Source organism: Physella acuta, unplaced genomic scaffold, assembly GCF_028476545.2.
Source record: "Physella acuta isolate Inbredline_101_S28 unplaced genomic scaffold, ASM2847654v3 ptg000412l, whole genome shotgun sequence".
NCBI classification, from domain to species: domain Eukaryota; kingdom Metazoa; phylum Mollusca; class Gastropoda; family Physidae; genus Physella; species Physella acuta.
The window spans coordinates 107,853-132,170 of NW_026731931.1; the positions used below are offsets into that span (position 1 = coordinate 107,853).

Genomic DNA, 24,318 nt, shown 5'->3' on the forward strand with positions numbered 1-24,318 from the left:
AGACTTTTGTTTTCGCCCGGGGGAGGGGTTGCACTATACTTTTTTCCGAGCGATGGGATTAAATAAGTATGTTCACACGAGGATTGCCTATGATAAGAATGTGAGTAAAAAGGGATTTTGCTATGGTGAAGATGTGATCATGATGTGCTAGCCAAACAGTGCACCTATAAATTACACCTTGACGTCTTTATTCGCAAGCCACTATAATCTGAACACAAACAATTTTATGATTGTCTGGATTTTACTTCCTTGTGACACAGACACCGTCGTAAGGAACGCAGTTTGCTGATAACGTTATGCAGTGACAAACCCAGTCAAAACTAATGTGTTAGTAAAGTCCTGATATCTGATCAATAAGATGTAGAGTTTTCTACTGGGTGTTAATCATGGAAGACAAGATTATAAAATCCGTATTTTTTTCTCTACTATGGTGCTCGATAATTGTGAGTATTACATGTATTTACTTGAATGTTGTGTTGATAATTTGAATAAAAATAATATTTTGGGTTAAAGCTGATGTAAAGTTTAAGAAATGCTTGAGGTGAATTATAATTCTGTATAGTTACTAGCGATGCTGGCTAAATTACAATGTAATTGTTCAAGTGGACAGCGCTGCTCTCTAGTCATGGTACTCATTCTATTGTTAATGTACATCTGTACAAAAGCATTAGTAAGGACTGTTTCGAGCCTGAATGTCTATGGTGCAGTTGAAGGAAAGCTCACCTGTTTCAATGTTTTCGGCATATGAAATAATAGTGGGCCAGCACAATGCCCAGCGGATTTAACATTAGTCGTGTACATACAATAATTTGGTAATTGTTTTTCGCATTTGAATCCGGGATTCGAACTCGGGTTCATAGTCATATGCTCTACAGTCCTATATACTAAACCATAACTTATTAATGAACATTTATAACTGAAGTCATATTTTTTTTAAAATTTAAATTCATATTGTATTTAAAGTTCGACAAATAAAAAACATGAAATGTTAACGAATTATATTCTCTAACCTATTTCTGCCTTTTGGTATAGCAGCGTTCAAACATCAATTATATTTTGCTTCTTTTTAACTCTGAATATAAGCCAAAATTACTATAGGTTAGTTACACTTTTTTTAATTACTCGGTCATTTCTGTAACGTCTACTCCCACCCTTGACGTATTTCTAGTCAACAAGTCAAGCGGCATCTCCTGTATGTAACACATTGCCGTCTGGCTTGTATGGCTATGGACAGTCCTGCAGTTATAACTATCAGTGTGTCACTGGGCTATGCTCCAACTCAAGATGCGCATGTGCCTCTGGGACTACATACACCACATGCGCCGCTGCTTGTGTCTCAAGTAAGTGAAGCTTACATTGTGACTGTGTTATACAAGAGTATTAACACTATTGATTATATTATTATTTGTATATTTGTAGTTTTTCCTCGCATAACTTTTGCTTGTGTATATTCCTCGTAGTCGGTTATAATGTAAATAGAGTATGCAATGTTTTAAGGGGTTAAATTACATTGGTAAAATCGATGGTATTTCACAATTCTAAATTTTGAAATTTTGAAACAAAAAAATGTTTCTATAGTTCTTTCTTTTACAATAACTATCAAGCTGACTCTGATATAGTTACTAAAAGAAAGATCATTTATTTCGCATTCAATGTATCTCCCAGGTTTTGAAAATTCAGAACTCCACACAAAAATAATTATTTTCAAGATGGCTGCCTTTGCCATGGCAACCATATTTTCAGAGGAGCTTTTGATGCGGGGAAACATGTACCCTAAATCAGATACACTCAAATGAAGAATCAAAATTATTAATGAAGATATTGTTTGCTTGTTTTTGGAAGCCTAACACTTTAAGTAAACTTATTCTCTCAAGATTGCAATACAGTGATAACAGCAACATCAGGAACGATAACCAATCCAGGCTATCCATCAAGCTACTCATCCGGGCAATGTTTCTGGACCATTCAAGCAACGACGGGGAGCTTCGTAGCGTTCAAGTATTTAAATATTGTAGATTTTTGTTTTGCTTAGAACAATACGAAGATTTGAAAGCAGCGTAAATTGACTACTTTATAAAATACAATAATGTTGATGTTGTCATTAGCACTCACACAACTTGAATCAATGCAAAAAGTATTCACCCTGCATACAGATATTTTATTTATCTTTAATTCTGTGACACAAATATAAAAAATTCATTGACGTTCTTGTTTAAAATACAATATATTAAAATATATTCGAGTATTATATGCATGTATTCAAAGTTGTGACTGGTTTTGCGTTCTAGCATAACTTACATGGATATGGGCACACTTGGCAGCTGTTCATCAAACTACCTGGAGATATTTGACGGATCGTCAACAGCCAACAGGACATTTGGTAAAATGTGTTCCACATGGCAGGTCCTTACACTATCTACAACAAACTACATGCATGTTGTGTTCCTAACATCAGGAATTGGGAAATTTCTTGCTACCTTCAAAATACAAGGTATTATAAATATTTCACATACATTGGTCTAGAACAGGTCTGTTAAGGACCATGACATGTGTGTTTAGTAATCAGCATATTCCCGGTATTGCCCACCCTAACTACAACCAACCAAAATCAAAATACAAACCCAAACCCAACGACAAACACAAACACAACGAAAACACAAACGCAAACAAAAGAATAGAAAAAAACCAAATCCAAACGCAACCACAAACCCCACAAGAAACGCAAACCCAAACTCAAATACAAAGAAAACGCAAACGTAAACGCAAAGTGCTCACAGTCCAGCCTTGGGCGCTACATTGTACCATTTTGTGTCGAAGGCGGAACCGTCTGTTTAAACCTAGTAATTATAGAAAACAACTCTGTCCGACAAAATATTTCTAAAACTTTTATGATTGGACAGCGAATAAAACTCATTATGTCAATTTTCAACAACTAATCTATCTAAACAGCGGCGGTTAACTAAAATTCTGTCTTACAACTGAAAGTAAAACTGAAATATTAAAAGCAGCTGTCACCTTTGATACTTTAAAAAGGTCGAGACCAGCTGTATAGGGCCAACCAAAACAAACATATCCAGCTATACTGGACCACACACGATTTACTAACGTTTACTGGTAATTTTGTCCTCCAGCTCTATTGAATGAATCAGAACATTCCAGTGGACTAGAAACGATTTACGCGTGTACAAGGGAATTTGACTCTCCGGTTGTATTAAACAAACCAGAAAATTTAAATTCCACAGGACCACGCAATAACCATTCAAGTATACTGGGAATTAATCTCTTCATCTATACTGAATAAAAATACAAATTCCAGCTCTACTTGACCAATTTAAAAATGAAAAAAGAAATGCGCCGCTTTACAAATTCATTTCGAACTACGAGTTGTGGTAAAAGAATAAACAATTGATCCACTTGTAAGGAATAAAATAAGTGTCAACACAAAGGTGATTAGCTCGCAACTTACTTAACTCAATATTTAAGTAATTATCCTAGCACCAATTCTATTACTTAAAACTAAAACACAAGCTCGTGAGCCCGCAATCGAAATGTAAAACTAACTAGTAAACACGGACTCGTTGTCTATTCAATCCCGTCCGTTACAACCAGGCGGGGGTTTTTGAAACAATAACAAGAGTTCATAAGGAATACACAGAAACCGAAACAACATATAATACAATGAGAAGAATAATACTATTTACAATTATAGTACGTAGTCAATCTAGTTTAAGTCAACAGAGATATTCTGGCGCTGTCACTAACTCACGAGGTAAGTCCCCGTCGTAGTCTATTCCTGCACTATCCGTGTGTCACTCCCTACCAACAGGAATGTTCCCCAGCCCTTAACCACAAAAAGTCGCTATGGTCATGCCCCGCTAATGCATGGTCAGTCCACTAGCATGCTTCAGCATTCAATTTCTTGTACAGCATGATAGTGTTGATCAAGCGCTGGTGACCTGCCTACCAAATTTATGGGAACCTTACGCTCCGATAGGGTCAGACCAGGTCTGTAATAATAATAATATATATATATATATATATATATATATATATATATATATATATTTACATATATATATATATATATATATATATATATATATATATATATATATATATATATATATATATACATATATATATGTGTGTGTGTGTGTGTGTGTATAACGTATATAATTATGTACACGTCGCTATTTTTATTGAGTTTTATGGATATGTTTACAGGGAGATCTATAAATTTGCAAGGTCCTTCAGGCTACATTGTTAGTCCTGGGTATCCACTTAGCTATCTAGACAATATGTGGCATAGCTGGACGATCACCGGAAACCCAGGGACTTCAGTTTATCTCGAGTAAGTTGTCTTTGCGTCTTGGTCATATTGTGAAATAGAAAAAGTACATCTTTTAAGGCTTTTAAGTAAACATTTTTAAATTATTTGAACAAACAGTTATCTGCTTTTAAGTTGATATCAAATTTCAAGTAAATATGTTTTACCCAAAAATGTAAGCTCCAGAGCGATTGCACACAAATTCCATCTAATTTAAAGATCATATTAAACAATTTATGTTTGGACACTACGTCTTATATCTGATAACATTCGTTATGGGTTGTGTGGCTTTACATTTTTTTAAACTACTAAACCTATTAGGGTTGTCATACTATAATTAGTTCTTGTTAACTTCATCAGATGTGGTATGATAGTACACTAGCCTACCTAGCACACACAATAAAATACACATATTTAAAATGTGCAAATAATGCTGATAGATAGTTATTGAGATGATATTATAAACACAATCAAATAAATGTAAGTAACATTTTAGGGCAGCTTTGAAAAGCAAAATTTTATATAAGAAAAAAATGTTTCAACAGTTATAAATAAACGTTGCTGATTTATTTGAAAATAGCATCGGTACATTTGAATTGGAAGGCAGTTATCCGACGTGCTCTTATGACTATCTACAAGTTTATGACGGTAGCACCAGCAATTATCCTAATTTCACAAAATATTGTGAAAACAGAGCACCGGGTCTGTTTGCCTCTACATCAAACTCTATGCACATCGTGTTCAAAACCGATGGCTCAGCTACCCGTAAAGGGTTCAATGCAACATTTTATACACAAGGTGAATGAAGTATCAGTTATTTTACTTAATTAATAATTCTTATTAATATAATATAGATGTAATTCAAACCTCACCAGATTTAAAACTAAATTTCTAGATGTAAACACGTTTCTGTGAATTTAAGGAATTGAAACATGATGGTTCGTATGAAAAAAACTGCATATAGTATTCTAAATGTTTATTAGAGTAGAACTGAAAAATGCTACACTGTTATAAGCATAAATAAAATAACGAATGCTTTTTTGTAAAAAAAAAAAGAATAGTGTAAAAGAACAATGTATTATTATAGTTATTAAAAACATTTAACATATATTGTGGAACATTATTCAAAACAACAGTGGCTTCCAATCGTTACTTAAAAAAGCTTTGCGTTAAAATAATTTCAAAATTCAAAATTCTTTGTTTTTTTATTTATTATTTATTTAAAATTTGAAATATTAAGATCTTGAATATTTAAAATAGGCAGGGACATGACTCTCTATGAGTCAGGAAAATTAGCAAGTCCTGGATATCCATTACAGTACTTGAATAGTCAGAACATCAATTGGACGCTATTCACTCGAACTGGAACATTCCTTATTTTAAAGTAAGAGAGATATGTCACTATCATTTTTTTTCTGAAATTGCGCAATAACTTTTAGTTATAATATAATAAAGTAACTTGTTTGTAATTAGGAACAAAAAGCCAAAGACTCCTTTTTTTCGAAAAGAAAAAAAACCACTCTGACAATGGTGAAAATTATAGACGAGTACATTTTTTTGCAGTTTGAATTCAATGCAAATTTCTATTCCTTTATTTTAAACCTAGTTGCATCTAGATTCTACGAAATTTTCAATTATTGTTTGTTTGTTTTCTAATCTATTACCTATTAACTTCCTAAAGAAAATATAAATAAGTATAATGTAAAGATTTGTATTGAAATTATTTTGCTTAGTTTTTCTTTTACAAGTGAAATACCTCTGCTTGTTAGTCGAATCGACATTCTCTTTAAAATCTTCTGCAATAGTAGCAGTGTAAATAACTTAGAGCTGATTACATTTTAAAACATACAACTTCACATTTCAAGCATATCATTTGTGGAAACCGAGTCATGTGGCACAGACTATATCACAGTGTACGATGGAAGCAGTACTTCCGCTCGGAAGTTTCAGACTATCTGTGGAAGGGGAACTTCGACTGTGATCGCCTCGTCCACAAACTACCTATTGGTCAACTTTAGAACAGATGGATCTGTTACGTTGAAAGGATTTTATGGGGAGTTTTACTCTCAAGGTACTTTCACATTTTTAAATCGATGTGTTTTATTCAGAAGCGTAGCAATATTGTGTGTCCTAGGAAAAAAATTAACATTCCTTTAGCTATTAAAATTCCAGTTTGCATATAGAAGATAGTAACATTAAATATACTACAGTAAAAGATTATAGTCAGTCACTTGTTACTTGTATCTTCACCTTAATCATTCTGACCACTCATTGTGATCGTGGTTCAATAAGAGTTTATTGTATTGTTTTTGTATTGAAATATGTTTTTCCAGCAAGTGCATCAAACGTTTTTACATTTATTTTATATATTGTGTTAGCTTGCCTTTTTGTTCCACATTTATTATATCTTATATTCATAAAAAGAAAACGTCGGCGTTGTCGAGTCGTAAAGCCCACGGCTGCTAAATCGAGAAGTCTTGAGTTCGAACCTCCGGCAGATGATGCTCGATAGCTGGGAATAGCAACTCTTCTAGATCTAGGAGAGACAACTCCAAAATAAAACATCGGTTGCCTAATAGTTTGTTCTTGGACAAAGGCTATGGAAGCAAATCCAAAAACACAAGCAGGCTGAAATCGGAGTTAGCGGCCTCTACAACGTAACATGTAAATGTTTTGGAGCGTAATCGCTTCCAAAGTAAAACACAGAAGATGGTCAACTAAACACGTATAGGAGCTAGGAGCAAGCATTGTAACTTAAATTAAGGACGTACCGTGTGATTTTATCGCTAAAGGTTACCACAGTTACAAATAAAATTCATGTAAAGAAACAACATTTTCAGACAGTTTTCATATTCCATGTAAATTGCCATGTGGCCTTTTCCAGTTGAAGCTTTTTTTTTCTTTTCGGTGTCAGAGGTTAATAAAGTATTATATAAACAATCGGGGTGAAGTGAAAGGGTAGGTAATGCTCATGACTGCTAAACAGAAAAGTCGCGAGTTCTGCCCCTGTCAGGTAAAGCTCGTTGGCTGGAAACAACATTTCTTCTAGAAGAGACAATTATTAAGTCATACCGAATTGAAGCCACTTGAGCGATTACAAATTCTCTCTTAAATTTGGCAGCTCCTGTACTTTTGGTACATCAGTTGTGTGAAGATCTAGCTCTTTTTTAGATAGCGTTCAGGCTTTGTGTCTTTATTTTTAAGGCGCAATTGTTACACACGTTTGACTATAGAGCCATTTATTATTAGTAACCGATTCTGCATTAGTTGTTGGAATTTTGACATTTAGCTCGATGTTAACAGGTTTTCATTAAATGTATGACCATGTATTTTACTTGTGCTAACGCTGATACCTGTAAAATATATAAACCTAAACTACTCACGTGTTCTTGCCAATAGCTTAAGCGTATTGTGTTAGCGTGGTTTCTTAAGCGTTTATGAGACTATCCATTATGGCCTACATTATATATTTCTATAGTACATTTGGTTTCACACAAAAGTGCATATCATAAAATATTGGCTGAGATGAAAGAAAAAAGAACTATATTAAAAAAACTTTTCAAAATAAAAACATATACACGTTTAAAAAAAAATTATTTGTATTACATTATATTTTATATACATACAAACATATTAATGTATTAATTTATTATGATAAGGAATGTAAAATGTGTATTTTCGGAGTGTATCCTTAATATATATATATATATATATATATATATATATATATATATATATATATATATATATATATATATATATATATATATATATATATATATATATATATATATATTAAGGATACACTCCGAAAATACACATTTTACATTCCTTATCATAATAAATTAATACATTAATATATATATATATATATATATATATATATATATTGCCTGTATAATATCACACAATATTATATTGAGCAACACCTATTTTCATCGATATATATATATATTCATATATTTATTTTCATATATATATATATATATATATATATAGTTGTGTGCATTTGTATATGTATATGTTAATGTGTTTATCCAATAGCAACGAATAATTACATGAATGGTCCTACTGGATTGATCATTAGCCCGGGATTTCCTCTAAGCTACACAAACAACCAATACATTACCTGGAGAATCAATACTGCATCCGGAACTTTTATTATCCTAAGGTAAGGAATTAGCAAGTTAATATAAAATAAATGTTAATTTTATAATTTCATTACGACTTAATTAATAATGTTAATGAAAAAAAGCTTTGTTGGGGCCTTTATTACAACCGGATCTAAGTAGAATATGAATTTTTCTTTACAGTGTAAATGCATTTGAATTGGGATCAAGTTCAGTATCATGCAATGATAATCTACAAATCTTTGATGGGCCGTCAAGTAGTAGTACTCAGTTAGCTCGACTGTGTGGTAACGTCGTACCTGACCTAATGGCTTCTACATCAAACCACATGTACATTGTGTTTCGTACTGACAGCTCTACAAATTACAAGGGTTTTAGAGCAACGTATTATACACAATGTTAGTTTTTTTTTTTCTAAATTACGATTTCCATTGTGTTTTGATATATATTTATTCAATAAAAAATATAAATGTATCATATACACATTTGTTGCAGTTTAAAATGCTAATAACACTTTTAACAGTGCTGAAGAAAGCTTTTTTACAAATCGTAAATTGATTTTGGGAAAATTAAAATCTCTTTAATTAATGGTAAATTTACATTAAAAAAACAACTAAATTGGCCTTCTTTTAGAGTATATTTGAATTTCCATCAACCTTTATAACTGTCATTTAGGATTTGTATATGTACATGTGTTTATCCAATAGTAACGTATAATATCATGGATGGTCCTACTGGAGTGATCATTAGCCCGGGATTTCCTCTTAGCTACATAAACAACCAATACATTACCTGGACAATCAATGCAGCATCCGGAACTTTTATTATCCTAAGGTAAGTAATTAGCAAGTTAATATAAAATAATTGTTGATTTTATAATTTCCTTATGACTTAATCAATAATGTAAATGAAATAAATCTTTGTTGGGGCCTATATTAAAATTTTACAACCGGATCTAGATCTAAGTAGAATATTAATTTTTCTTTACAGTGTAAATGCATTTGAATTGGGATCAAGTTCAGTATCATGCAATGATAATCTACAAATCTTTGATGGGCCGTCAAGTAGTAGTACTCAGTTAGCTCGACTGTGTGGTAACGTTGTCCCTGGTCTGATAGCTTCTACATCAAATTACATGTACATTGTGTTTAGAACTGATAGCTCTGCAACATACACGGGTTTTAAAGCAACATATTATACAAAAAGTTAGTTTTTTTTTAATTACGATTGTCATTCTGATTTAATATATATATATATATATATATATATATATATATATATATATATATATATATATATATATATATATATATATATATATATATATATATATATATTATACATATATATAAATATATCCATATATATGTATACATATATATTTATAAATATATTTATATATTATTACATTTCTAGATATAAACCTTATAACTGCGACATCTGGTTCAATTGTAAGCCCAGTTAATCAAAATGATCAGAACAACATTTGGAAAATTCAAAGTGGCCTCAACACCTTTATTATACTAAGGTAAGAGTAAAACACTAGTAGTATGTTAAATATAAACATTTATTATTATCATATTAATCACATTGATTTAAAATATAATATGTATACTACAGTATCACATCTATAGACTTGGGTGCAGCTTCAACAAACTGCAGTAGTGATTCTCTACAAATATTTGATGGACCATCAAGTAGTTCCATCCAGTTGGCTCGACTTTGTGGTAACGTTGTTCCTGGTCTTATCGCCTCTTCATCAAACTACATGTATCTTGTTTTAAGGATTGGTAACTCTTATACATATAGAGGGATTAGGGCAACATACTACACGCAAGGTTAGTAATTACATATATTTATTTTCTAAATAAAATACACTTTATTTAAAGCATGTTTAGTTTACAGAATTTTCTTGTGCAAATTATACATATATTTTACATTATTTTACGTGCTTTTTATCTGTGATAAATGGTGAAATGATGTCAATTTAAAAATGGTGATAACTCACGCTTTAACGCTGAATATTTGTGTTATCTATAACAATGCGTGTGTAGCTTCCCGTATAAAATTTCACTATTGTTTCATATACTATTATATAGGTACATCAGCAACCCTTACAGCATCAGCAGGCTACATCGTTAGCCCAGGTTTTCCCAGTTTTTTTCTCACAAACAAAGTCTACTCGTGGACAATACAAGGCAATACTGGGACGTTCGTTGTGCTCAAGTATGTTTAAACAAAAATTAGTGTATATTTTTACAATTATACCTATGGTATATAGATTACTTTTAATGTTGTATTCTCATCAAATAAATCGATTTTGTTTTTAAATTTCCAAAAGTGATTTTTAACTTGAATTTTATATATTTTCTCTATTCTGCAGCATTACTACATTACTACTAAGCAGGTCCACATCATTCTGTCCCAACCACCACATCCAAGTCTACGACGGACAGAACACCAGTGGTGTATCATTAGGACGGTACTGCTATAGAAGTTCACCAGTGTATGTTGTATCTTCATCCAACTACATGCATGTCGTGTTTCGAACTGATAGTACAACGACGTATAAAGGGTTTAACAGTAACTACTATACACAAGGTAACTTTACTAGTACATGTTCACTTTTCTAGAGTTAAGCATGCATTTGTTTGTAATCAGAAAAATGCCGAAAAAAATGGAAATAATTAGAATTGTAACTCCCGAGTATCAATGTAAAGTGGGATACCCAATTAAATATACCCATTTACTCATTAATGTTCCTTCTATTGTTTTATTTGTCAGCTTGCTTGAACAATTTATATGAGACAACGGGTGTAATTACCAGCTCTGGTTATCCTAATGGTTACAGTAAATACTCGAGTTGTTCATGGAGAATCGTAGGGGAGGCTGGAACTAAGATATTTGTAAAGTAAGAATCTATTCTTATCAGAAGTGTTTCTACTTTTTTTTCTCAAGCAATGTAAACATGTCTTCTATTTAGCCTAAGAACAATAATTGTAAGCCTTTGCATTGCTTTGTGTTGTGATTTGATATATAAAAATGTACATGTATGTCTATGATTTTATATTATACTTTTAAATATATCTGCTTTGTGTATAAGCAAGCTCATATATATATATATATATATATATATATATATATATATATATATATATATATATATATATATATATATATATATATATATATATATATATGTTATAAATACATATATATATATATATATATATGTATATATATATATATATATATATATATATATATATATATATATATATATATATATATATATATATATATGGAAACAGGGCATTTCCCCCCTGTCAATTACCCGCCCGGACATTTCCCCCCCCCCCCCCCCGACTTTACCCCTGTCAATTACCCCCCCCCCCCCCCGCCCAGTAGGACATTACCCCCCGGACAGGGTTAGAGTTAGGGATAGGGTTAGGGTTAGGGCTAGGGTTAGGGTTAGGGTTAGGGTTAGGGTTAGGGTTAGGGTTAGGGTTAGGGTTAGGGTTAGGGTTAGGGTTAGGGTTAGGGTTAGGGTTAGGGTTAGGGTTAGGCTTAGGGTTAGGGTTAGGGTTAGGGCTAGGGCTAGGGTTAGGGTTAGAGCTAGTGTTAGGGTTAGGGTTGTGTCTAGCGTTGGTTTTGGTTTTGTGTTAAGTTTTAGGCTAAGGTGGATGCTTAGGTTTTGGTCTTTTTCTTAAGGTTTGGATTAAAGTAGTATATAGGTATAGAATTCAAGTTAGCGTTAGGATTCTAACTTGAGAGGGGGGGGGGGGTTATTCCACGGGGGGGGGGGGGTCATTGACAGGGGGTAATTGCTCCGGGGGGTAAATACGGGGGGGGGGTGTCCGCGGGGTAATTTCCGGTTGGGGGGTAATGTCATGTAGCCTTATATATATATATATATATATATATATATATATATATATATATATATATATATATATATGTATATGTGTGTGTATATCTGCTCAATTTTAGCATAACAGACTTTGATGTTTTACCTTGCGAGTCTGCCGTTGTTGCTGCGTATGATGGTCAGTACACACGAGAGAATCTAAATCTCCCACTATGTGGTCAAGTACCTGTGTTTTCCATCAACGCATCAAGCAACTTCGTCTTTATCGCCTTTATAACATTTGGACTTATCAACCCTGTGTCTTACAGAGGATTTAAGCTAAACTATGTTATCAAAGGTAAAGGGGTTCAAGGTACTAAAGTACATTATGTTAAGTTTAATCAATGTATCCTTAGATGTGTATGTAAATTCGATTATTATATTGAATTGCATCGATGAACACAATCTAACACAACTTATTTCTGCAGTAGATAAGGGCACTATGAAATAAAACGATTTTGATGTAATACGCAACATAAGAAACAATTTCAAAAGTGTTACTTATATTACACATGTTACATATAATTGATAGCGTTTATTTTAGTAAAGGAAGATAAATGCCAACAATAAAGATATACAGCATTTTAAAAATAAATCTGTTTGATTCTAATTTAGATGATTTAAAACAAATATTTGAAAGTGTCAGTCAGTCGTCAGTCGTCAGTCAAGACCGAAACGCAGGAGTGAAAATTCGGTCACTTCTAATTGACCGATACGATTCACATTTGACACGTGGGTCAAGACATGAAGACAATGCAATCTGAAATTAAATTTTACTTACTTGGATGCCTAATTAATTTTTTATGAATTAATTAAAATTTGGACCGAATTAGTAGGCATGTCTATCCAACCACACCACACGCGTCATTACCTTCAATAGCTGCGCCATCACGTTCAATGGCTACGTTAAAAAACCATTGCGCGCCTACTGAACGTGATGTTCAGTAGGCGCGCAATGGTTTTTAGTCATGTAACTCTATTGTAAATAAAACATGTAAAGTACTGAAAAAAAATTCATAAAAAAACGTTTTTATAACAAGCTTTTATGTAATAATGCACTAAAAAGTAGAAAATAAATTATAGACTACTATTTAAATAACTATAAAGAAAAGCGTGGGTGTCTTCTCAAATATTAGTAAAGGTATCCAATATGTACTAAAGTACTAAAGTGAACCACGCTTTTCTTTCTAGTTATTTAAATAGTAGTCTATAATTTATTTTCTACTTTTTAGTGCATTATTACATAAAAGGTGTTATTAAAACGTTTTTTATGAATGTTTTAATTGAATAACATTTAACCACTAATGACCGTGTTTAAAATATTCAATAGGCAATGAAAAATTAGTACGCGTTAGTTTAATTCAGTGGTTCCCAACCTTTTTCGAGTGGCGACCCCCTTTTATAAAAATTAAGTGACCCGCGACCCCCATAGAATTAAAAAGCCGAAATTAGTATAGAAATCAATAAGCACTAAAATAAGATTTTCTAGTAGACTTTCAATATGAACTACTCTTGATAACTGTTTTAATACCATGAGTAAAATTGCATACTATTCACTAAACATTCGAGGTTAATTTTTTTTAAGTATTTTTTTTTATTAACGCCAACCTATGTCATTATCATTATTTTAATTTTGTTTTTAATCGAAAAATAGTGTTCAAAATAAAATTATATTCTCTAAAAGTCAATCAATTTTACGTTTGGATATAAATGGTTAATACTATAACAAAATTGTGTCTGAAGTTTTTCATCTTACGCGGAATCATTCTACAAATCAAAGAATTCATCTTGTAATTAACCGTGAATGCTGGCAACATCGAGGGAAGAAGAGAATGGTTAATGCGTCAATGCAGATTCTTCTTTTTTCAGCTGAGAGAAATAGCGCTGCAGTTCGTTTTCAATAGATTCAAGATGCCCAGAAATTACTTCTTTCAAAATTTTAATTATCTCACAATTAGATTAATCTACCACACTGCAGAATTTCTCAAATTTACAATATTTACAAGATTTATTTTCTTCGCCGATTTTGCAGCTTTGATAAAAATGCCCCGAGATTATCATGGAAAGTGATAATATTCGTTCATTTTCCCTGAAGCTTCAGGTTAAGCTTATCTTGATGTACGAACACATCTGCTAGGTATGATACTCTCTCCAACCACTCTATGTCGTTTTAAGTATACCAAAAAGTCTTGTTTCCTTTGCATTTCCAAGAACAATTTGATTTCAGATTTCAATTCAAAAACACGACTCACAACAATTCGTTTGACAGCCAGCGCACTGTAGTGTAGAAGAGCAGAACCTCGTGATCTTTATTCAGGTCTTTGCTCAGTTCTTTGAAGGCTCCAGATTTTATATAATTTACGACTTATACTAGCAATGGAGTCTTGATGGCGATTGGTGAGGGCAGTGGTTATAGAGCTAAATCTTTTCTGCTTTCTGAAAGCCCGATTTTGACCTAAACATAAATGGCGGACCATCCGTACAAACCCTTACAGCCGTTTTAACCCATTTTAATCATCCAATTAAAAAAAACGTATTTATTTTCTCCATGCTATCTTCACAAAAGAGCAACTCTTCTTTGCTATCATCTGAATAAATATAGACAAAGACCAGCAACTGCGAACACGAACTCGCGTCTGTTGATTTATCAACTTAAAAAGCAAACAATGGTGAAAGCTTAATTTCAATAAAAATGTGTTATTTAACATCTACGGACATGTAAGAATTAACTTCACCATCTTCAACATGCAGCATTTGATGAGATTTTCTCCTATTGTGTTTTTTTTTGCTTGGCATTTTCTTTCGCGACTTCATTTGATGCTTGCACTAATTATGTTTTTCCTTGGTGAAAACTTCCTGTTCGATCAAGTCTCTGACATTTGCAACTAGCTTCATACCGACGAAAGAACTCCATATCTTTTTTTGTGTGTTTCGAATGACTCGTGGTCAAATGACGTTTTAGTTTTGAAGATTTCATAAACTCGTGACTGAGAACAACTTTGTACAGTACGCTTTGCTTCTTCTCTATTCCCTTTCCAGTGATGTTAGTAAAGCCGAATTTCAAAAATTCTTCTAAATATTTAAGTTTTGTTTCAAATTACTAAGGTTTAGTATACCAGTTGGCGACCCCCCAGAAAGCCCTTCGCGACCCCCAGGGGGGTCGCGACCCCCAGGTTGGGAACCCGTGGTTTAATTCGTTACTGTATTTCCATCAGATATATCGTATGGCAAATCCTGCACTCTAGTGGACCAGTGCCGAAGTTACTTGACTTGTGTTAGTGGCTACTGTAGTTGTGGAAGTGACAAATATCACAACAGTTCTACACTTAGCTGTCACAACAGTAAGTCATTTTAAACTCTTGTCTTTTTATATTACTATTGGTGAAACGACATGGAAAACTATTAAATGATAAAATACAATTTTTTGTAAATCATTCTGGACTGAATATTTTCAACACAGCGGGGTAGATCGCACAATAGGTAAATCCAAAGTCCAGAATTCGTTAGCAGAAGATTCTACAATGCGAACAAGTCTAAAATAAGCTGATCTGTAGCCTACATTTTGACCGTTTGAATTAGCTTCAGAGCTCATTAGGACTACTTTTTTGTATGTCGGATAACGTGTCGAAACATGTCTAATTTCATTGTCTATTTAGTTAACCATTTGTATCTTTCTAATTTGTTTTTAAACTTCTCATTTGCAAACAACATAACATTTTCTATTAATTAACATTTTATATTGTCTGCGTTACTTCTACATGGATTTGTTTCTTTGAAGTATAACCACTCTGATATGGTTATGTATGTATGTAATTATACATTGCGCAAACAAATTAGCTAGAAGCAATCCCGTTTGTCAAAAAACCTACATTTTTACTTTCTCGTATATACGAAGTATAGAGCAAGTACTGTAATCGTGCAAAATAAAAATCGAGAGTTTTGCAAATCTCGACGTTTTACACATCCCTGAGTCGGAAAAACATAGCTTTGCAATCGTGTCAGTATGTCTCTGTGTGTGTATGTGTCTGTGTTTGTGTGTGTGTGTGTGTCTGTAAACACGATAACTTGTGTACCGTTACAGCTAGGTTGATGAAATTTCATATATAAGTATTATATCAAAATCGTAGATTCGTATAAACTTTTGAGCGATTTAATGCTTCATCCGTTATTAGTCGAAATATGCACATGAAAAATAACAAACAAAATCAATGTCCTTCAATTTTGTATTATGTATAAATAATTTGTTGACGATTGAATATGACACAATCATTAATATAATCAAATGATTCATTAATTAATTGTGTTTATGTAATTAAAATGTGTATATTTAAAAGTGCTCTACACAAAATTTATTGCGTGCTTTGATGCGAAAATATTTTTTTCAATTATACCATTAGTTTTTATTAGGGAAAAAAATTCAATGTGCTTTACAAATTTTATGTTAAAATTTTTTTTAAAGTGCAACAAAAATAAGAACAGTTTAAAACATTTTAAAATGTAATACAAAATTGAACACTATTTAGATTATATACCATTATAAGGAAAAAAAAGTCTCTATACAAATAATTGAATACTATTACTAGATTTTTATAAGTGTCTAAACCTTTTTAGTTATCTAAACAGTGGTGCATTATGGTTTCTTTTAAGATATTGTCATTTTCTTCTTTAAAGTTCATACTTAGAAGCTTGCTATTGTAAATGGTTCAATTAAATTGTATTTCTTTTTTTTTGCTGAGCAGAACTTTCTTTTAAGGAGAAATGTGTGGAAACACTACAGTGTAGGAGTAACTTGCAGTGTTTGTTCGGAATGTGCTCCTGTGGTCAGGATTATTACTACAATCCTAGTGACGTTAGGTGTAGTTTTAGTAAGTTTCTGAGTTGAAATAATATTATATATATATATATATATATATATATATATATATATATATATATATATATATATATATATATATATATATATATGCATATGCATATGTTTAAATACCAAAGTGAATTATAAATAATTTTATGCATTTGACAATCATTTACAAATATGAAACTTTTACTTAAACTACATAGAGAAAGTGCATTTCTTATCACAAATACTGGTAAAACATACTGTTTACACACTCGCTCTTACACAACTTTATATCAACTTTCGTAAAATAATGTTTTATATTTACACATTTTTCCTTTTGTTTGAACTTATATAATACATCTAAATTCTTTAGCGTTTGATCATAATGTGTACTGCAACAGCAGTATTCCTGGTATGTGTAGAACAAGGTATTATATGGATTGTCTCCCCGATGTTTCTGGAAAACATCGATGTTTGTGCAAAGATTCGTTTCATTTTGAGAACAACGCTTGCGTTTCTTGTAAGTTATTTAAGTTTAATTTAGGTGTTACTTAACATTAAATAAAATAAAACGGTAGAGCTAATGGATCGTATTTTTAAATATTTGATTAAAAATAGAAGGAAAATGTTTAAAAATTTAAAAAAAAAGTTAAGCTGACATATACTACTTACAAATTTGGTTTGCTTCCTCCAATATCTATATGTAATAAAATAAGTATTAATACATATAATATATTGTAACTTTTGTACTAGCATTATATATGTCCTACAGGCAATATTGCAAACAATTATAATTTAATCCCCATATTATCTTTCATACAATATTCTATTTACAAAAAATCTTGTTAAAAATTAGCTGTAGTTTTACCTTTATTGCTATACAAGAAAAGAACATGTATCAATACACAATGTTAATTTATGTACTATACAACATCAGAGATGTATGATACAGCTATTTATCAAGAACACATTACTTTTATTTACTGCATGTTTCAGCTTCTAAATTAGTTGTACAGCGCCCCCAATCCCAGAACAAGAGCACAACTGGAGTTGAGTTACAATGGGAAGCCACTACACTTGGACCCAATAGAACGTACGGTGTGTCGTGGGTGTCGGCCAGTGATGAAACAGATAGAGGAACACAAGCCCCCAATGAGAGCGGTGTGACGGTGACTGGTCTAACACCAGGTACCAGCTACACAATCAGGGTCTACACGTTCCTACAGCAGCAGGGATTTTATACTGTTAGAAACGTTAGCACTACAATTAACATTGTTACTTGTGAGTAGAACTTCACATTACTAGTTTTTTTTAAATTATTTAAATCTTATTTCAATGCTTATATGTTTTAACTTTATTGTGACAGCATTATAGTTTTGGTTTTATTAAACAAAACATCACGCCTAGTTTACTATTCAACCATTAAATATGTCTAAAACACGTAGTCATTTTGATCTTAACAAATAAATGCGAAAAATCATTTCAGATTGATTGCAAATTGTCTACTGTATTTAGACTAAAAAAAGTAATATTTATTATTGAGTTATATTCTAATGCTGGGGAAATTTCTTCTTGATATTATCTGCGTAGTTAAGTGGTCAGCAATCTTAAATCTGTAGTGAGATATTGTTTTTAAAATATAATATAATATTAAAATAACATTTATTTTAATTAAATCTTTTGTTTATTTTACAATGTAAATAATCCCAAATAAAGTTCTTAAATATGAATAAATATTTTATGTAATGAAAATTCTTTCCTATACAAAAATATGCTGAAAACTTAATAATTATGTCTATACTTGTAGATTTAAATTAGCGAAATATTAGAACAAACTTGTTAATTTGTTATTTCTAACAAGCTTGCAATAAAGAAACAATTTTAAAGAAATATTGGCCTGTACCACATATAATAGAAGAAAAAAAATGCAAATGCATTCGACTCCAATTAATGTTTGCGTTTACACATATGAAGTTATATTTTAGTTGTCTTATTATATTTTTGTATTACGTTCAGATCCAGCCACACCGGGTCTAGTGAATACAACAACAAGCAAATTGGATAAACCACCTTACATCATAAGATTTCAACCATCTGTAGGAAGGGTACTTTTCTACAAGTTTTCTTTGGAAGAAAAACTTGGATTACTAGATCTAAACTATACATTGAGCTTCCCAGAAATTAAACTGACCGATCTACAAACTGACACTGAGTACAAATACAGTATAACGGCTGTTAATGATATCGGTGAAGAAAGTGATGAGGTGGAGGGATTTTTTAAAACAACACATGCAGATAGTAAGTTATACGATTTTATAACTATTTTCACTCTATATTAATTGTATAGTTGATGCATTTGTAAATTAGTTGCATGTACTTTCCATATCTAAAAGCAAAGATGAAATTTATATTGTATGTGCGGGTCTATACTATGATAATAAAAAACATTTCTTTAGCACAATAGCCATTTTTTTAGTGTAATATAGATGTGTCGATAGTATTTTTAGTGCGACAAATCTAGTTAACTAAATATATAGCTTTAAAGTAACCCTCATACATAGAGGTAATTGTTTTTAAATAACTATATTACGTAATACTTTTAACAATAGATTAACAATAACTAGGATTCAGGATTGATTGCATATTACCAAATTTGATTTCCGATTAGGCAATGCGTTGTACATTTGACTGATCATATTTCTATCATTCAAGCCATTTGTATCTCATCTAACTATGCCAATAAAAATACAAAAAAAGGTAGAGAAACAGTGTTTAAGAGCCGATTACAATTTTTCTAGCCTTCTCGGCAGTATGTTGATAACGCAAAACAAAACCCACATATTTGCCACATAAAATACTAAAATTATACAGTAGCATTGTATTAAAGCAGGTAAAATGTGTAATACAAAACAGAACAGCTAGACAGGCTCTATAAATTAGATTTGACGAGGGTAGGAATATCTTTGTTTATGCGAATACTTTTGTTTTCTAAACATCAGGTAGTCTTTATTGTATTCTCCAGGTGAGTTAAACGTTGGCTTAATAGCAGGATCAGCCGTTGGAGCGTTGGCGCTTGTTGTTATTATCGTCGTAGTTGTTGTCGTAATCATACGGAGAAAACAAACTAAACCTAGACAACAGATGGACGTTGGGGGTGTGGCTATGAAAACAACTCAAAATCCGTAAGTTAAAAAAAATTCTAGAAACATTAGAATTAGCTTAGATTCCATTGTTGCTTATTTTCTGGTAGTTTTTTGTTGTCCTTTAAATAATTTCGACTGAAGAAACATTCACGGCATTTTGTGTAGTTTTTTTTTACATGCTAAGTGTAAGTGTAATATAAAGTATGTTGAAAAGGTATTAATATGCGTGAGCGGGATAATGTTTTGTGTATCAACTTGTGCAAGCGCCCCAATTCTCAATGTGTTTTTCTTTTCCAATTCTCTACTGTTGTTTTTTTCAAATTCTCTACTGTGGTTTTTGTCCTTTACGCAATGGTCGTCCCATTCATCTTAGTTGTTACCTGGTTTATAAAGACAGCTGGAAGCGTATATAACAATATATAATATAAAGCGTAACTAAAAGTTCTACCCCAGTATTTACGTTGTACACAATAAAGTGAGCGTAGTTTCTGTATATATCATTTTTTCTGTATTATAGGTTGTGATATCAATGCAGACCATCGTGGTTGGCAGTTTAGTTAGTAGGCCTATAGTCTAAATATCGTAGATAGTAGTTGAAGGTTTTCTATCGTTTAGTCTAGTGTTATGTGAACCGTTTGTTGTTTATATGTGTATGTGTTGAGCGACTTGCTTGTTTGTCCTCACTGGTGAGTTTTTATTTTTAAATATTCTGTTTGGTTTAGAGCAACGGTATATGATTATGCTATCGGTATAGCCAGGTAACAAATCAGAAGTATTTTGAAGTATATAAAAAAACTATTGCATCGAATACGATCTGTAGAAGATAAACAAATACACCTTAAGCAAATTTATTTACACATGCTTAGATGATGAGGAACTAACGAAATAATATAATGTGCTTTATAAGTTTACTAACCACACCGACAATATTCAACAGTGAATGCACTGATGGACCTATAGCCTCAACATCCGTCGCACGAAACACAAACCTTTACACACCTAATCCCAAAGGATCTGAAGGTAAGTTGTATTTTAAAGGTGGTAACTCTCACCAAAATTGTCCTGGTGTAGACAATCAACGTATGTTGAATTAATTAGTCTTTAAGTTACGGCGTGTTGTAGCCGCGGGTCGAGGACCTGCATAACCGTACGTCAAGAGTATGTAGTTCAACATTTGAAATACATACAACACTACACTGGTTGGTCGATGTCGACATGGTCGAGTCGGTAAAGCTCATGGTGTTGAGTTCAAATCCACGGGCGGATGAGATTCTATACATTTTCCAGGAGAGACAATTACTTGCAGTTTGTTCTTGGTTGGATAAAGGTTATGAAAGCAAATCCCAAAAGAAAAGCAGGGTGATATTGGAAACAACGGCCGATTTGGCGCATAACAATTTGACATATAATACTGATTAGCGGTGAGAAGACATCAATGTAATTATTGCGTCAGCTAGCATGAACGAAAGAAACGCTCGTAGCTTAAAGGCATTGTTCAAGACTGACATGTTTTTATATGCAATAAATTCCACACTCACGCTATCGTCAATTACCTCGCTGTCTGTTACCCTCTACTTTAAAAAGTACAGAAGTACATTGTAGATTACAAATTCACCCTAAACCTTATCCTAACGTTGAACGTAATACTCGCAATTTAGGTTCAGGGTTGTGACTTCATGTTTAACGAATGCGATTTATTTTATTTCTTACTAGGAGGGCCTTTTTAATTCATTCTATACAACCCTCAGCATTTCACTTTACCGATACTCTGTATTGCAAGTATTATATAAAGGGGGTACTTAATATGCAGTGTTGAGTAGGGGGTATTTGACATATTGTTATTCATCTATGGAATACAGACAAAAGGTCGTTCGTGATATATAAAGAGTCATCTTTCACGAATTAATTTTCTGCAACGTACCAAGATAGTGGTTTAAACTATAAGCCTGTGTAACTTCTTTAACATTTTAATTATTTTCTACCCCATGTATGTTGCACTGTTACAGAAAATGTTTATGAGGACGTACGGCCTTTGTCAATCAACAAACCACCAACACAGGAGGGGGTGTATGCGAATGTAGATCCAGCAGAAAACGTCTATGCAAATCAACATCATGTCTACGCTAACGCAGCTTCAATTCAAGAAACAATGAGTTAATCCGCCTGCATTAGTCACATTAATAAACGTTAGCAGCCTCATAGTTCGAGGTAAATTATAATTCTTAATCTACATATGATGTTTCAACACAAGACCTACTTAGTAAGAAAAATGCGTAGAAAATGACAATACTACTTGAAATCTGCTCGGTAACAATACTTTTGTCAATCGAAACTCCTGAGTTTTGCCAGACACAATCATATAGTTTAGTGACTGGCACAGTTTCTTAATTATTATTCTATTTGTTTTGCTATAGCACAGTTATTATTATGAATTAACAATTAATGCTTATATTTTGTAAAGAAAAATATAAACATGAGTATCTTGGCCTATAGGGCTGTATTTTTGTAAAGTATGTTATTAACTTTATGTAGATCTCATGTGTATTACCGTCTATTTCAGCAAATTTTTGTTTCATATTGCATACAGGAATAAAATTTCTTTTTTTTGTCTTGTTTTATAACAAATTTTCAAGGGTCTTTTCCCAACAATCTGTACATTTGTATGTTGTGTCACGTAAAGATTGAAATTATGGTTATTAATAAGTTGAATATAACCGAATTTTAAATTAAAATCGATTGTTAAAGCTTTATTCTTTAAAAAAATACATGTATTTATAGTACCTATTTTAATGCATAGTATTGAATAATTTTGTATTTTCATTATTCCAAATACATTTATTGTATAAACAAGTGTGTAAATAAAATGATCTACTTTACTTAAGACGTATGTCTGTTAAGTAAGTAAAAAGTGTAGTACATAAAACATCATCAAAATAAATTAAATCTTTCTATTTTAAGGCGCATATGTAGAGTAAAATGTAACAATCGAAAATTTAATGAATCATATTTAACAATTTACTAAGAAAATCTTTTATTTTATGAAAAGCCTTTGTAGCTTCGTGCGAGAATATAACGATGCCATTTTCAGACTATCGTCATGAAAGTTACGAGGAGCTACTTACTGTCTAGAGTAAAACAAACACTACTAACATATGGTTTTTATGCCAGAAAATTGCATGTATCAAAAGGAACGTGTTTTAATAAAGTTGCTTTCACAGAATCACAAAGCTTATTCTGTAAAATCCATCTGCTGTTCATGTAGCTACCTCATTGACCTATATCCGAGGAGTCGAGCCAGCATATTTTTTTATATCAAAGCTATATATGAAAAGACAAATATTTCAAGAAATTTGGAACAGTTACATTGTAATCCTTCTTCTAGTATTACGATTTCATTTCTGTAGCACGCTTCTTTTCTTTTAATGCAATCCTAATTTTAAATGGATAATATATGTTATAAATACAGTATGGCAGTTAATTAGTTTCTTTCAGACATTATTTTCAATTAATATTTAATAATTTTATATTGAGTGCTCATATGTTACTTATTAAAGTGTAAATATGTGTTTGGTTGACATGAAAAAAATAAAAAAAATTTGAAACATGTCCTACAAAGGTGTTTATAAATAGCATGCACACATTCTGCATCGAAATACTGTGTTTTATAAAAAATAAACTATTGAACATTTGAAATTATTCTTTTATTCTATTCAATGTTTTTAACTGCTCCGACATTCATGAATAAATTTGTCTTGTATTTTCAGTTACATTTTTTTATTGTTGAAAGTGTTTATATAATGGTTGGTAATAAATTTAGATGTCATGGGAATAATTGCTGACTAAGCTTTTTCGCTTAATAAACCGGGAGTGATCTCCCCTAAACTTTCTCCAATATTGTTATATAAAATTACGTGGAATGGCAACTCGGGATATAGAAAATATTTTAATCCATTTTTAATTACTTAAACTTT

General features: G+C 31.9%; 1 protein-coding gene across 1 annotated transcript; it reads left to right on the plus strand.

Moving 5' to 3' along the window:
- Positions 1-311: 311 nt before the first annotated feature.
- LOC131942582 (cubilin) lies at positions 312-24,093 on the plus strand. The gene is made up of 26 exons (XM_059302475.1): positions 312-443; positions 1,169-1,340; positions 1,875-1,998; positions 2,289-2,491; positions 4,225-4,351; positions 4,908-5,125; positions 5,588-5,711; positions 6,193-6,398; positions 8,372-8,498; positions 8,641-8,855; positions 9,165-9,291; positions 9,448-9,662; positions 9,874-9,985; positions 10,078-10,295; positions 10,557-10,683; positions 10,841-11,058; positions 11,242-11,368; positions 12,448-12,662; positions 15,580-15,705; positions 17,104-17,229; positions 17,578-17,724; positions 18,201-18,485; positions 19,221-19,502; positions 20,227-20,386; positions 21,285-21,367; positions 22,354-24,093. The coding sequence occupies exons 1-26, from the start codon at positions 387-389 to the stop codon at positions 22,503-22,505; spliced, it is 4,293 nt and encodes a 1,430-aa protein (XP_059158458.1). The 5' UTR covers positions 312-386; the 3' UTR covers positions 22,506-24,093.
- The last annotated feature ends 225 nt before the right edge of the window (positions 24,094-24,318 follow it).